Below are 14,371 nucleotides of genomic sequence, written 5' to 3' on the forward strand. Positions count from 1 at the left end.
AAATTTCATTAGCTGATGTATTCCTAGTAACCAAATAAACATTTTTAAAAAAACTTTTCCATTGTACAGCTTGAAATTTTATATGGATATTTCAAGCATGCATTATGAGGCTGTGTGTGTGTGTGTGTGTGTGTAAATAAAACCATGAATAATCTGTTCCCCATACCTTTTTTAAAAAAAATTCATGAAAAAATGATATTGCTACATCTCTTCTCAGGTCATATTTTATCAGTCAATCATACAGACACTTTAAGCATTTGAAAAATACTCCTTTCCATACTGGCATTGAAGTACTTGTGTAGCAACACGTGGTAATAATGGATCTTCTCTATAACTCAGAAGCATTTTGTATATAGGAAATGATATATTACTTATTCCAGCAATACTATAGCTATTCGCCAATTTGTGAGTCTTTTCTCTAATTCTCAACAAAATGGATACACAAATGAAAATCTTAAGAGAAGTGTGGCACTATCCATCTACCCAGATACCTTTGCAGCCAACTGAAAGACCAACTCACAGGTAAGTTAGGGTTTACAGAGACAACAAAACAAGTGCAATATCAAAAGCCATCATATGATGGCGGCTCTTTGCAGACAGAAACCTTCAAGGCAAACTCCCATGGCCTTCACAAAAAAGCACTGACTTTCTTTGAACTAGTTCAGAATGGTGTAGGGTGCTTTGTAAGGCGAAAAGTCAAGTGCTTTGGAAGTTTTCTTTCAATAACTTTCTTTAGTGGGTTACATAGATACATATAGTTTATAGTGCAAACTCTTGGAGTCTATTGTTTGCAATCATGGGCTGACATCATGTACTCACTTAGTCTACCAGCAATTATTCTGATAAGCATATATCAGCTAGATCACACCAATCAGGAGTAGTTGTGTAGGCTTAAACTGTACTGTTTCACAGCCCGACTTTAATATTTAAGAGAAATCAATTTATTTCACACAGAAGCACATTACAAGGTACAGCTAGGTAGAATGCTTAAAATGGTCTGGTGATAGCCATGTTCAATCCACTACACTTAATTGTAGACACATTCTATTGTGCTCAATCTGCAAAACAAAACCTCTTTTTATGCAGTTCCAAAATATAACAGCAAATTGTGTCTTTGAGTATAAAATGGTTTTCACAGTCCTGGTCTGCAATGTAGTTACATAAATCCCAAGAGAAGAAGAAAAGGAATGTTTGCATCAAGTTATTTCAGGTAACTGTTGGCTGCTTGTTAGTAACATGATTAAGACAAAGTCCACCCTTTCTTCAGGATCTCCAACAAATGGCACTCAAAACTTCTCAGAAATGCAGCAGTCTATCAAAGTTATGTTCACCAGTTAGCCACAATGCGATTTTGCATTTATTTTGGCCTAGCAGAGATCAAGAGTTGTTCTCTCAGTAAGATTATGAATAACATCTTTCCGTCTCTCACTTTAATGCGTCAACCTCAGCACTTCAGAAGCATTTCAGTTCCTTTTGTTTTGAAGAATACACATCTATTTTCTTATCGCTGACACCTCTGATGGCGGAATCATTTCAGCTGCAGAACAACCTTCAAGAGGAATACAAAAGTTGGAAGCAGTAAGTCTGAGTAGCAACGTGTAACAACTATGTAGGTTCTCATGCTCAGACAACGGCTTACACAGCCTTTTAAAATGTTTGAATACATTTCAAACTTACACCCACACATTTTTTGCCTTTTTGTCTTCTCATCTAAAGGATAAAATAAGTCTCTAATGGCTTTCACACAACTAAGGGGTGGATTGGTAATCTTCTTCCACTTGAAAAATAGTAGGCTTTCACTTTCATAGCACTTTCTGCCAGAAGAGACATTTCCAAGGCAACAAACAAGGGCAGGAAGTCAGAACTGAAAGGGACTCCAAAGATCTTGCCACCCATAGTGAAGTATTTTGAATTAAAGACAGCTGAATAACCCCACTGCTAACACTAGCAAGCCTTCCCACTGCATTTGAATTAAGTTGTGGAGGGCCACAGGTTCCCCATCCTTGTCCTAAGACAAGTATCTTCTAACTGATATGACCTAAAGAAGTCTCTCCTAGCCCCAGATAAGGTTCCTGTTACATAATGAGGGCTTTTTCCCAGCAAAGTTGTCCTATTGGCACAAGGACTTCAATCTGTGCAAGAGGATTTCCTTTTCCTCTCCCTGTGCCCCCCAATGTGGGTTCCTCCAGAGCAAATGGGGAGGGCAAGAGGCAGGCAGGAAGAGGAGAGGGAGAGGATATCCTGTTGCACAGGCAGACGTCCTTGCACCAACAGACAACTTTGTTGGATACATCCCATAAAGTGTACTCTTTGCATACAAATAACTGTTGCTAGTTTTATCAGAATAATCATTTGGGTAATTTCAGCTTTCTAAAATAATGGGATACACACCTTATTGGCTGCTTCCAGTGAACTTATTAAGTTCTGTAGCTCTTCCTTATTCATTTCTATGGAGTACGGCTTGAGGTTACCATTCTCTGTCAAATCCAGATCAAGGTTTAGAAGCGGCATTTGCAGCATGGATAGTTTATCACTAGAGAGGGCAAGCTATACAGGAGAATAATTAGGAAAAAAACAGCTTAGGCCAGTTATGATAGCACTTTTACAACACAGTGACCAGATTCTGAAAGGCTGATAAAAAGTTTTTTATACTAACTATATAGTCATGAAGATGTACATTCAGGGTATCCTCCTATAACCGAGAACCCTGGACCAAAAAAAATTAATCAGAAACAACAACAGCAACAAAGATCTGAGCAGCTTTCTATATGGAGCAAATGCACAGGTTTCAAATCAGCTGGAGTGAAATTTCCTCTAGAAATACCCCAGTTAAAGGATGTGAATTTGACTTTTTAAAAGTGACAATAAAACATAGAGGCCAAGAGTTCCCCCACTGATACTGGCAAGGGAAGAGAGCAACTACAACATGTCTTCTTCTAGGAGAATTCTAGCTGCCATCAGGTGAGCTGTCTCTAGGAAGTGCTGTGTGATGAGAGAGCCCTCAATGCAGACACGGTTATTAACCTCAGATTTGCAGAAAGGAATCTGCCCCCAGATCTACCAAGGCCAAAGCAGCCAGAACCCAAGTATCATAAATGGATCTGTTCCTCTGTTCTAGAGTGGGGAATACACTTGTGGAAGCCCAGCCCTGCTATGGAAACTTTACTGAAATAAGATTGTAAGCCACCTTGTACAGTTTGAGAATGTCTTGCCTTGTTGTTGAAGAGCAGTATGTATCCTAAATAAATACACTAATTCATATTTATACATATAGATTGTTGTGAAGCAGAACTGCCAAAAATATAGCAGGGGATAGGATCCCCAGTATAACCCACAAAACTCCACACATTATGGAATCAGCTGGGCTTGGATACTATGTCCTTAGCAAGGCAGTATAGAAGCACTCAGGAAAGAAACCTTGGCCAGACAGAAGCTGTCCATGTGTAATACATTGCTTATCCCAACCTAGCAAGGAATAATCCATAATAAAGCAAGACTGTCTATTCAGAAAACATTCTTACTCCATCAGAGTAATTCTTTGGTTTCCAGGATTCACTGCGATTTGTCACTGGCAGTACTAATACAGTACTCACTGGCAGTGCTAATAAAGGTACCACTGCCCGTATGGGCCAGCGCTGTCCGAAGTCACTTCTGGGTCACGTGGCCAGCGTGATGAAGCTGCTCTGGCGAGCCAGCACCAGCGCAGCACACGGAAACGCCGTTTACCTTCCCGCTATAAAGCGGTACCTATTTATCTACTTGCACTTAGGGGTGCTTTCAAACTGCTAGGTGGGCAGGAGCTGGGACCGAAAGACGGGAGCTCACCACGCCGCGGGGATTCGAACCGCCAACCATACGATCGGCAAGTCCTAGGCACTGAGGTTTTACCCACAGCGCCACCCGCGTCCCTGGCAGTGCTAATACAACCTGTCAAACCATATATGCCTCTCCAGCCTGCTCAGTCGCTGTCATAAGCATACTTTCAAGAACAAACAGCCAACAAATACTCCCATAGACTTCAAAGGGTCTCACTTTTAAGGAGGTATTTTTAGGGTTTGGATGCAAAAATGTTTGATGGGGTTTATAATCAACATATATACCTGAAGGTACAGAAGGTGGTCTGGCTGTAGGTATTGTTCACAAAGGCTGAAAATACGCACACATAATAAACTCAAATTAACCAGAGGGGGAAAAGAACTTCAGATTAACCAGATTTAAAAATTAAACCTTAGCCATAAAGAAAAGTTGCAAGCCCTTCAGAAATGAAGAGTCGTGTGTGGCTACAGATTAAAGGCTCACAATTTCTCAATTAGGTTCCTGCTAAAATGTTCACATTCAACAAATAACGCTTTTAAGAACTCCAATAAGACACAAAAAAACCACCTCTCTTTATATAATGGCTTCCAGAACAAATTTAAGCAAGAGGCAATTTATAACCACAGCAAAGCAAGCAGAAGCACATTAGAAGAGTAATCACTCTTCTGAGCAAACATTTTGCATGATGGCCAGATGTTCTGCAAACTACCAGCTGCATAATTCTCATTAACGTGACCAGACTACTATAATAGATTTAACACAGATCCTCTTATGCAGATCTTATAAACAACCTGAATGTTCTATATATAATCCAAGGGGAATTGTAGATTATATTGGCATGTTACATTGCTACAACGTATTATGCCATACAGTAAATATGCTGCAAAGCAGTCCTATTCAGGATAGTGAAGAAATGCTGTATTATATACATCGTTCATTTATTGCATAAGACAGGGGTCAGCAGCCTAAGGCCCATGGGCCGCAAGCGGCCCACAGGGTTTGTTTGACAGCCCCACGAGCCGCCCCCAGAGCTGTCCGCTTGGCGAGTCCCCGCCCGCTGCGCTAAACTGGCACTGCGCAGGAACTTGCTTCCGTGGCGCTGGAAATCACGTCTGCGCAGACGACGGAAATTGCAGGCGTGCGTGATCCGGCCCAGGGAGGGATCTCTGCTGGAGTGAACCGGCCCAGGCGAGGTAAACCTTGCCAACCCCTGGCATAAGACATAATAGCCCACTATTCTATGGCTCGTCACAATCTTACGAGAAACAAACTCTCATTATTCTACCAACCGTTTAATAACAATTGTTTGGAACCTTAACTACATACTATACAGCAGGGATGGGGAACCTCAGGCTGCCTCCTCTCCCCTCAGTTGATCTGCCATAGTCTGTTTCAAAGTCTAGATAATAGTCAAAGACTATTTGTCTAGATAGTCAACATGGTACCCTCCAGATGCTGCTGGATTCCAACTCCCATAAGCCCCAGCCATTGTAGCCAATGCTCAGGGTTGATGGAAGCTGTTGTTCAGCAATATCTGGAGAGTCACAGTTTGGCTACCCTTGATCTAGCAGTCTTATACAGCTAGGAATGAAACTGTTAGCCTAACCTTCAGCTGCCAGTCAAAATCCAGGAGACGTGCCGAACAGATGCCATTTGTTCTTTCAATCAGGGCATGCCTGATGTCATGTTTTCTGCCTTTCAAGCAAGTCACCACAGCTTTTTGAGAGTCAGAACTCAGCTCGTCCAATGGCTGAAGTGCCTACAAAACAAAAAAATGGGAAAAAACACGTAAACCTAACAAGCTATACGATAACAATTGGCATTGTTTGTACTTGTAAATACAAGAGTTATTTTTTAAAGACCACATCATTTCTGTGTCTGTTTTGTAGGCACAATCAAAACCACCAGAATGTCTATATTACGCCAGTTCTACTGTTACTATAAGTACTGACTAAAATATGGGCCTCAGTCTTGCAGCTGAGGACCACATGCAACTGGGTACCACCGATACGCAGGCAAGGGCTGCTCCTCTCCTACTGCTTTAATAACCAGCAACAAGCAGCTGGGCTCGCAAAATCCTTCATGTGCCCAGCTGTGAAATCCTAAACTGCCTCCCCTTTGTCAAAGCTATGGTGTAGGGAAGTGCCTGAAAGAGAAAATGACTATATGGCAGACTGTAAGAAATGCAGGCTAGGAATAACATGGCATCCAGCAGTGCATGGCAAAACTCCAACCTGGGAGTGCAGGAGGAAGCAAACACTGCTTGGTTTGGCTGCAGGTGTCTGCACCTGCCCCCCTCTTTCCAGCTGTTTCATGGTCCCTGATCATCTGATTATAAGTCCTCTAATCATGTAGCAGTGGAATGACTGTGGTTGTTGGCTGTACAATTATGGCAATACAGTCATACCTCATACAGTGGTACCTCGGGTTAAGTACTTCATACGTTCCGGAGGTCCGTACTTAACCTGAAACTGTTCTTAACCTGAAGCACCACTTTAGCTAATGGGGCCTCCTGCTGCTGCCGCACCGCCGGAACCCAATTTCTGTTCTTATCCTGAAGCAAAGTTCTTAACCTGAAGCACTATTTCTGGGTTAGCGGAGTGTGTAACCTGAAGCGTATGTAACCTGAAGCGTATGTAACCCAAGGTACCACTGTATTACGTTTGCTTCAGGTTGCGCGTTTTCAGGTTGCATCCCGCGGCGACCCGGAAGTAACGGAATGAGTTACTTCCGGGTTTCGCCGCTCGGCAGATGCGCAAAATGATGTCACGCACATGCGCAGAAGCGGCGAATTGCGACCCGTGCACGCGGAGACACGGGTTGCGTTCTGTTCAGGGTGCGAACGGCCCTCCAGAACAGATCCTGTTCGCAAACAGAGGTACCACTGTACACGCCTTGTTGGGGTAATTTCCCTCCCCCCACTTTCATTTTTGGGTTTCTTAAAATATATACATACTATTATTTTTACTTCTGAAAACCTTGGGGGTCCCCCATGCTTGCTAGTACCTCCCTCTTGTTTCTCAGTGCCCCCATTTCGGCTTCGTCTATGTTGGCACTCACCAACTGGGTTTGCTATCAGAGTAAGAGATGTTCTAGAGCATCAAATCAAAATCAGAAAAATTGTAACCATTTCAGGAATAAAAATCAAGTACAGGCAGCTCAACGAGTTTTACCAGCTCTAGGTTAATACATCTGAGAAGAAAAGTCTTTAACTGAACATTATTCCAAATGAAAGATTTAAGACATATTAAACTTCATTAGATTATTTTCAAGAATTACAGAATACACTGTCTGAAGTACTCATGTATAATCTATTTTAATTGAAAAGTGCAAATTGAACTTAACTCTGCTTAATTTTGAAGCAGATACCTGTTGCAGATACACAAAAGCTCTGCTTATAACTTTCTCATAACAGTTTATGTTATTACTTAAATTAGAATAGCAATACTGAGTCTTTATTTGCAAAACAAGTGCGGATACCTCTTCATCTGAGCGATCTTTGGCAACGGTACTTTTGAAAAATGCCGAGGTTTGTTCTAGAACCTCCATCCATTCTGTCAAATTCCAAATAGTGTTATAGTCTTGATATCGAGGGTATGCGCGGCCACAAATCCCATCAATTACTTTGTGAAAAAACTGGAAGAAATGAGCATAAACAAAGCTTTAAGAGACAGCTGGTTCTACTGATGTTGCATGTTGTTGGTTTTATGATGTTGTATTTTGTGATGTTTGTAATTATAAGTAGTGAACAGGATCTTTGCACATCTACTTTGCTATGCAATCAACAGTTTGATCACTCCCAAATGATAGCCTTAGCAATATTAATTAAAATTAACAAAACGGTCCTGCAGGACTCCGGGTATGCCTCTGTCCAGCAAGGGGTTCTGTTGAAATTACTGACTTAACAATCTGATCACCCACCCACCCCATATGGAGACGGTTCAGAATCATCTATCCTCAGAGACATTTTGGCATCTGAGGAAAAAACACAAAATGGCATCCCCTTCCCCACCTGGGAAAAAGAGGTGAGTGAAGATCTACATCAGGAACAAGGAGGGACCATAAAGATCTGCCGTCCCTGTGGAAACTGCCGCCTGAGGCAGTCGCCTCATGGGTGGGGTGGGCCGGCCCTGCCTGTGAGATCACCTGCTGTTTCTGTGCCCATGTCTGTGTTACGAACACACTATCTTTGAGCCTTTTCAGGTGCATTAGTGAAGGACATGGGGTGCCAACTTGAATAAAATATGGGGGGCAGGTGAGACAACTTGAATGGAAACGCCCAACAATCTTAAAAAATATTTTATTGGGTGGGGGGCTTCCATTAGGAGCTGACTCCTATGGCGAAGGGCAAAAACACCAGGTCACGCTGTGGAGGCCATGCAGTCAGTTCAGGGCTCCACCAGAAAAGCCCAGATGGCAGCTTCTGCCTGCCATCAACCCTTCAGAAGCTGGAGCACTGCTGGCATGAAGCGAATGGAGCCTCCATGAACAGGAGCAGTGCTCCTCTGAAACCCGAGGGCCGTTGGGGTCATTCGGGAAAGGGGACGGCCCATCTTTTCCACACCCTGCTTGTGAAACCGTCACACATATGCTGGAGGCAAAACTCTTGGCTTTCAGGCATGACCAAACTTGGCCCTCCAGATGTTTTTTTTTCGGACTACAACTCCCATCATCCCTAGCTACCAGGACCAGTGGTCAGGGATGGTGGGAATTGTAGTCCCAAAACAGCTGGAGGGCCAAGTTTGGGAATGGGCCGCAATCGCTCCTTCAGAACCACCTCTTTGCCTCAGAGCAAACCCTCCAACGCAGGCAAACAGGAGCGCGCCTTTTTTACCCAATCAGCGGCCAGCCTTCCTCCCTCCCTCCCCCCCCCCCCGCGTTCTCACCTTCAGCCTTTCCTCGACCGGCAACTTTTCCGTCAGCTTCATCTTTCTGCCCCACCCATCCAAGCTGCGCACGCGCGGCGGTCTCGACCCGCTTCCCCAGGAGAAAGTTGCGAACGCGGCGGGGCCACGTGACCGCGCGCTGGCCAGGCTTCGCCCTATCAGAGCGCCCGAATAAAGCCGCTTCCGCCTCCGCGTCATCCTCCTCCTCCTCCTCCTGCGTAAGGAGCCTGCGCAGAGGCTGAAGCCCCGCCCCACTCTTTCAACGCATTATCCCCCCCTCCCAGCTTCAAAGCCGCGGCTCTTGTTATATTTGAGTTGAAGTGCTTAGCCAGGCACTTCCAGAGGGGAGGGCCGTTGGTTAGTGGTCCTACCCTAAGGCAGATCTTTATATCAATGTGTTTATGTTTCAGCAGAATAAGCTGCAAACCAGCCGGTATATAATAAAAGTACAATATAAATTAGCAAAATCACAATAGACTAATCGATCGCATTAGATGATGTGAGGCACTCCAGTTAACCTTGTGATAAGAAATAGAAAACCATCAATCAAGCAACCCCATGTTTCTCACCTAGGGTCTTTCGCCTGGAAGGACAGGTTATACCCACATTCTCACCTGGGACAGAAACCGCATTTTCCTCTCACTGTAGCCAACCAGCCAGCAGACAAAATGCTCGTTAACCCCACACTAGGATAACCAGAGGCTGGTGAAAAAAGGGTGAGAAATCGTACAAACTTGACCTATAGCACCCACTCCTGTCTCCTCTGTAAGATCTACAACAGTGGGTTTTTCTCACCCTGGAGCCTGAAACAATTCATTCTCCCTCTGCTAGTGTTCCAGCCATCATGCCTAGTGCAGAGGAAGTGGATATGGAGAAGTTTTGCTTCATCATAACTCTAGAATTCAAGGCCATCCAGCTAAGCAGAGAAATTCTCAATTAAAATTGCAGGACAAATTTGCATTTTATTTAGTGATAAGATGCTGCTGCATGAAACTGGAAGTTACAGTACAGTGAATGATAAAAAAACAAACAACAGCCCCTGCCTGCTTGCCTGCAATCTAGTTCAAGATTGCAAGGCTGAAGTTGGTGCTTGGTTTCTCATCTGAAACAGCAGCTCTTGCTGACCAATAGACAGCAGCTCCTCTGCCATCCCAAATAAGCTTTGAACAATCCCAGATCATACATATTCATGAAGTTTGCGCCCTTTGAGATGCATCAGCATTCTTTTCCGCCCAAAGAGTTGTTTTTGGTGCTTTAAGTATCATGGTTTTCCTATGTCAGTGGTTCCCAAACTGCCCCCCGCCAACCACTTGAAAATTGCTGGTGGCCTTGGAGGACCACTTAATGATTTTTATGTCTCTTGTCACAATTGTAACGTGCTGTGCCAGATGCTATTTTATTTTTCATTGTATTTCTTTGCTTCTTTTATTTCTTATATTGTATTATTATTGTATTGTATTGTATTGTATTGTATTACATGTTTCATTCCATAAAATTCAAATTACAGTATAATAAAATACACTATAAGAGTTAAAAGAAGTAATCAGAATACAATGAAAAATCAATGGGGATATTTAATAGGGACATGCCACAGGCCACCTGCATGAAACTCTAGGAAAGTCCTATTGGTTTCAGTGGGAGGCAAAAGGTCAGGAATCTTTTGGGTTCATACTCTCATGGTCAATGACTTCTGGTTAATTATCACTTAACAAACCTAGTACCTTATGATATTCCCAACCAGGCAAAACATACTGAACTGTCTTTTATCTGAAATACAGTAAATGTGGTATATGTTTTGTGCTAGATGGTTAAAGTAGTCTATAAAGTTTGTAGGTATATACATATTGGGAGAGGGGGATCTTCATAGTACATCCAAAGAAAATGGTTGAGGATTCTAAAGTGCATTAATGATATTAGAAATGGAACTAGCACGGTAGTCACTTTCGTTCTAAAGTCAAATAAGAGTGTGACCTTCTGCTTTTTGCATCAGAGACTACTGATTTGGGAGCCTGACTATCTGAAGGACTATCTGTACCAATATGAGCCTCCCTGTGCATTAAGACTGATGTCTGAAGGCCAATGGGTATTGGGAGCATGGCTTTTTGGGGTGGTAGTACCGAATTTATGAAATTTATTCTCCCTGGAAATCCATGTGGCTCTGCTCCATCATTATTAGTTGTTGTTTTTAAATGAACATACTGTATTTTTCCATGTATAAGATGACCCCTATTTTGGGGGACTCAGATTTAAGAAAATGTGGGGAGATGGCCCTGTGTATAAGACACCCCCTAATTTTTTACATTATTTTGTAGTAAAAAACAACCCTAGTCTTATACACAGAAAAATATGGTATTTTAATTTTCATCTACATTTGTCATAATAGCACTTTGGTTTAACTTATACAGTTAATTTTAAGGGGTTGTGCCCTGAGAGTTGATTAAGAAATATTTTAATACAGTAATCCAGATATTAATCTGGCATTCTAGCCAAAGACTGTCATGATACAAGGTGAGGCAGTTACCTCAGCAGGTTTGGGATACCACTGAAAGCAATAGTGTGGGAGATTGTGTTTTGGGAATCAGATTGAATTGATAATCTGCCCAGAAGACTCCCACTTATTTGCCAATTACTCTATGTTAACTAGTGACAGAGGTTGTTGTTCTGAGTTTTTTTTGTCTCAGGCAACAAAATGACTTGGGTCAGTCCTGATCTTAGTGATTCCCAACGTGCAGTGCCTGTCTCCCAGGCACCAGGTAAAAAGTCTGGAGAAGACAATTTAGGGGGGCATTCAGGACTGTTAGTCACATAGAATAAAATGTGGAGATCTCATTTCTGTCACAGTTGCTGTTAAATAAATGGGAACTCCTGGATATTCAAATACAAACAAATATTGTATTTCTAGGAAGGCACTGTTCCTAAACAAGAGTTACTAGGATCTCGGCGGGACTTAGAACTAATAAAGACAGAAGGAGTAAAAAGGGGGAAATTAAACAGAAGTTAGCAGCTGCAAAAAGAAATATGTGAAAGAGAAAAGTAAACACGACACAGAAGTTGCCACGGAAGCCAACGCCGCATTGCTCTAAACGGGTCCTCGTGGTGCAGAAATAAAACTGCTGGCACATTTGCAAAGCAGGGTCGGGTATAGTTTTGGGGGACCACGGGCTGAGATTCCTGCTTTCGGGGGGGGGGTGTGGACTAGATGACCCTATGGGCTCCCTTCCAGCTCTGCAGATCTGTGATTTCTGTGCTAGAGTTGGGAGAAGAGAAACGCCTGAAGGAGGCGTCAGAAAGGGCGGAGGCCGGGTCCTTGCAAAGATTGGCTTTTGTGGAGGCGATTCGCTGTCCCAGCCTCCCCCCCCCCCCCCACCTTGGTTGGTTCTTCCTACTGCAGCCGGCGAAGTGGGCGGGGAGGGGATCGGCTCCCAGCTGCAGGCGGCTGGCTGCGAGCTTAGGTTTCGGACCGTAGTGGGAACAGCGGCGGCAGATCCTTCGAGTGCGCGGGGAGAATCGAGGCCGTTTTTGTGATGCGCCCAGGGGGAGAGGTAGTAAGAGGCATCTTCTCGTGCGAATTCATTCTCGTCTTCACCTTCCTTTTGGTGCGTTGCTGATTCCCTTTCTATCCAGAGCGGTTTACCACCCACCCCGCTCTATCGGAATCCCCTCGACATAGTCAGAAAGTTCTATTCTCCTGGCTATGCTTTATTAAATCGGGATTTTACTGTGCTTGTTATTCAGCTAGAAAAACGAACGTAAGTATTCCTCAGACGCCCCTCTCCAACGCTGCAAGTCTTGTGCATCTTTATTATAATATACTGTATACACCTTTCACCCTAACGTCCCAGGGGCAGGCACGTTACAACATTACAGTACCTGGTACAGGAAGCCGCACTGAACTTTTAGGATTTACTTCTGAGTAGGCAGGAGTAACCTAAGGAAGGTTTTATCACAGCCACATGAGGCAAACCTGTGCTTTGCTCAGAATGATTGATTCTGTTTTGTCGTTCAGTTTTGTATCTTTGAAATAGACCAGGACAGGTATAGGTGTGTATTTGCAAATTAGGTTGGTGTCCTTCTATTTGTTGAACTTTATGGGAAGTTAGAACAGATTTGGGGAAAGTAGAATAAAGCCTCATGTGATCTTTGTAATTATGGACGCAGGGCAGAGCTGTGTGGAGTTTGTAAGCTGCATTTCATTAGGACATTTGATGGCCAATCTTTTAGGTTTATGCGTGGTAAGTCAAATCTAAAGTACTGTACAGTGGTACCTCAGGTTACATACGCTTCAGGTTACATACACTTCAGGTTACAGACTCCGCTAAGCCAGAAATAGTGCTTCAGGTTAAGAACTTTGCTTCAGGATGAGAACAGAAATCGTGCTCTGGTGGCGCGGCGGCAGCAGGAGGCCCCATTAGCTAAAGTGGTGCTTCAGGTTAAGAACAGTTGCAGGTTAAGTACGGACCTCCAGAACGAATTAAGTACTTAACCTGAGGTACCACTGTATAAGGTAGGCCAGCACAAGTGTCCCATACTACTTGCCTTGGTGTGGCTTTGCCTGTAGTATCTGAGCTGTAGAATAGGTAGCAGCACAGTTTAGGAATGAAAGGCAGGAGAGTTGATGGACTCTTATCCTGTGGGCAGGCCTGTAGGCTCTCCTGCACTTGTCCAGGTGTGCCGCAAATCCTAACTGCCTATGCCACAGGTTCTCCATCTTGGTATTGGGGCTTTAACATTTGCATTCAGTATTAAGGGTTCTGTCTTTGGGAAAATTCAGCCTGTGGCTTCATGGCACAAGCAAGCTGGATTTTCTAGTTTTGCCCCTGTTGACCATAGTGAAGTAAAGAGAGGGAATTAAATTTTTAGACAGAATTCTGAACATTTATATAGTACTTCCATATGTTTAAAGAGCTTCCCGTGCATTATCTTGTTGCAGTCCCTTAGAACTAGCAGTTAGTGTTATTGGTCCCCATATTGCATGGGTGGAGGAGATAAAGAATGAGAAAGAGTGTGTGGCTTGCTTTTAGACCAGCAGGTGAATTCATTGCAGAGGCAAAATTTGAACCAAGGAATTCCTGACTTGTAGATCATTCTCTGCTGTGAACACACCATATGATTGCCCCCCAAAGAATCCTGGGAACTGTAGTTTCTTAAGGTTGCTGCAAATTGTAGCTTTGCGAGCGATAAACTACAGTTCCCAGGATTCTTTGGGGGAAGCCAGGTGCTTTAAACGTATTGAGTGTGTATTGAGACTAGTGGTCTTACGATTTTTGTTTGGATTTTTTTGGTAACGGATTGGCTTTGATGTTAATTTGTACTTTTAATAAAGATGGTTTTATATATATATTATTAATTGCCCTGTGTTTTGGATTGTAAATTCCCTTGAGTTACTTTGATGAGTAGGCAGGGAACTATAAAATATTTATTTTGTAAAAAAAGAAAAGAGTACCCAGGAAGCCATTTAGTGTTCCCTAGCTACAAACTAGAGATTTCCTTTGTGCCTTTAAATCTCCTGGGAGATGAGGCAGTTTTGGCTTCTCCCACCTGTTTTTCATGTGGGCACTTTCCATCTACTTCCCTCACCTGTTGCATTGTAGCCTAGAGACCTGCTTGCTACAGCAACCTGAACTAGGAGACACTAGCAAAATGGGAGCAATCAGCATTGTATGTGAGTA

The 14,371-nt window shown here is 43.2% G+C and overlaps 2 protein-coding genes across 14 annotated transcripts in view; one reads left to right on the forward strand and one right to left on the reverse strand.

Annotated features, from left to right (window-relative positions):
• Nucleotides 1-210: 210 nt before the first annotated feature.
• On the reverse strand, nucleotides 211-8,900 carry COMMD8 (COMM domain containing 8). The gene is made up of 5 exons (XM_028744096.2): nucleotides 8,703-8,900; nucleotides 7,297-7,452; nucleotides 5,423-5,575; nucleotides 2,392-2,547; nucleotides 211-1,549 (listed from the first exon to the last, which is right to left on the reverse strand). The coding sequence occupies exons 1-5, from the start codon at nucleotides 8,898-8,900 to the stop codon at nucleotides 1,529-1,531; spliced, it is 684 nt and encodes a 227-aa protein (XP_028599929.2). The 3' UTR covers nucleotides 211-1,528.
• A 3,172-nt stretch (nucleotides 8,901-12,072) lies between these two features.
• The window catches only part of ATP10D (ATPase phospholipid transporting 10D (putative)), a 79,686-nt gene continuing 77,387 nt past the window's right edge, over nucleotides 12,073-14,371 (forward strand). For 9 of the 13 annotated variants that reach the window (XM_028745105.2, XM_028745106.2, XM_077934334.1 and 6 more), the window contains exon 1: nucleotides 12,074-12,451. The gene's annotated coding sequence lies outside the window, so the exon portion shown is untranslated. Of the gene's footprint in view, nucleotides 12,452-14,371 lie in introns of all 13 variants that reach the window. The other 4 variants (XM_028745111.2, XM_028745113.2, XM_077934337.1 and 1 more) reach the window with 2 other exon arrangements.

This window comes from Podarcis muralis, chromosome 9 (genome assembly GCF_964188315.1).
Source record: "Podarcis muralis chromosome 9, rPodMur119.hap1.1, whole genome shotgun sequence".
Lineage (NCBI taxonomy): Eukaryota > Metazoa > Chordata > Lepidosauria > Squamata > Lacertidae > Podarcis > Podarcis muralis.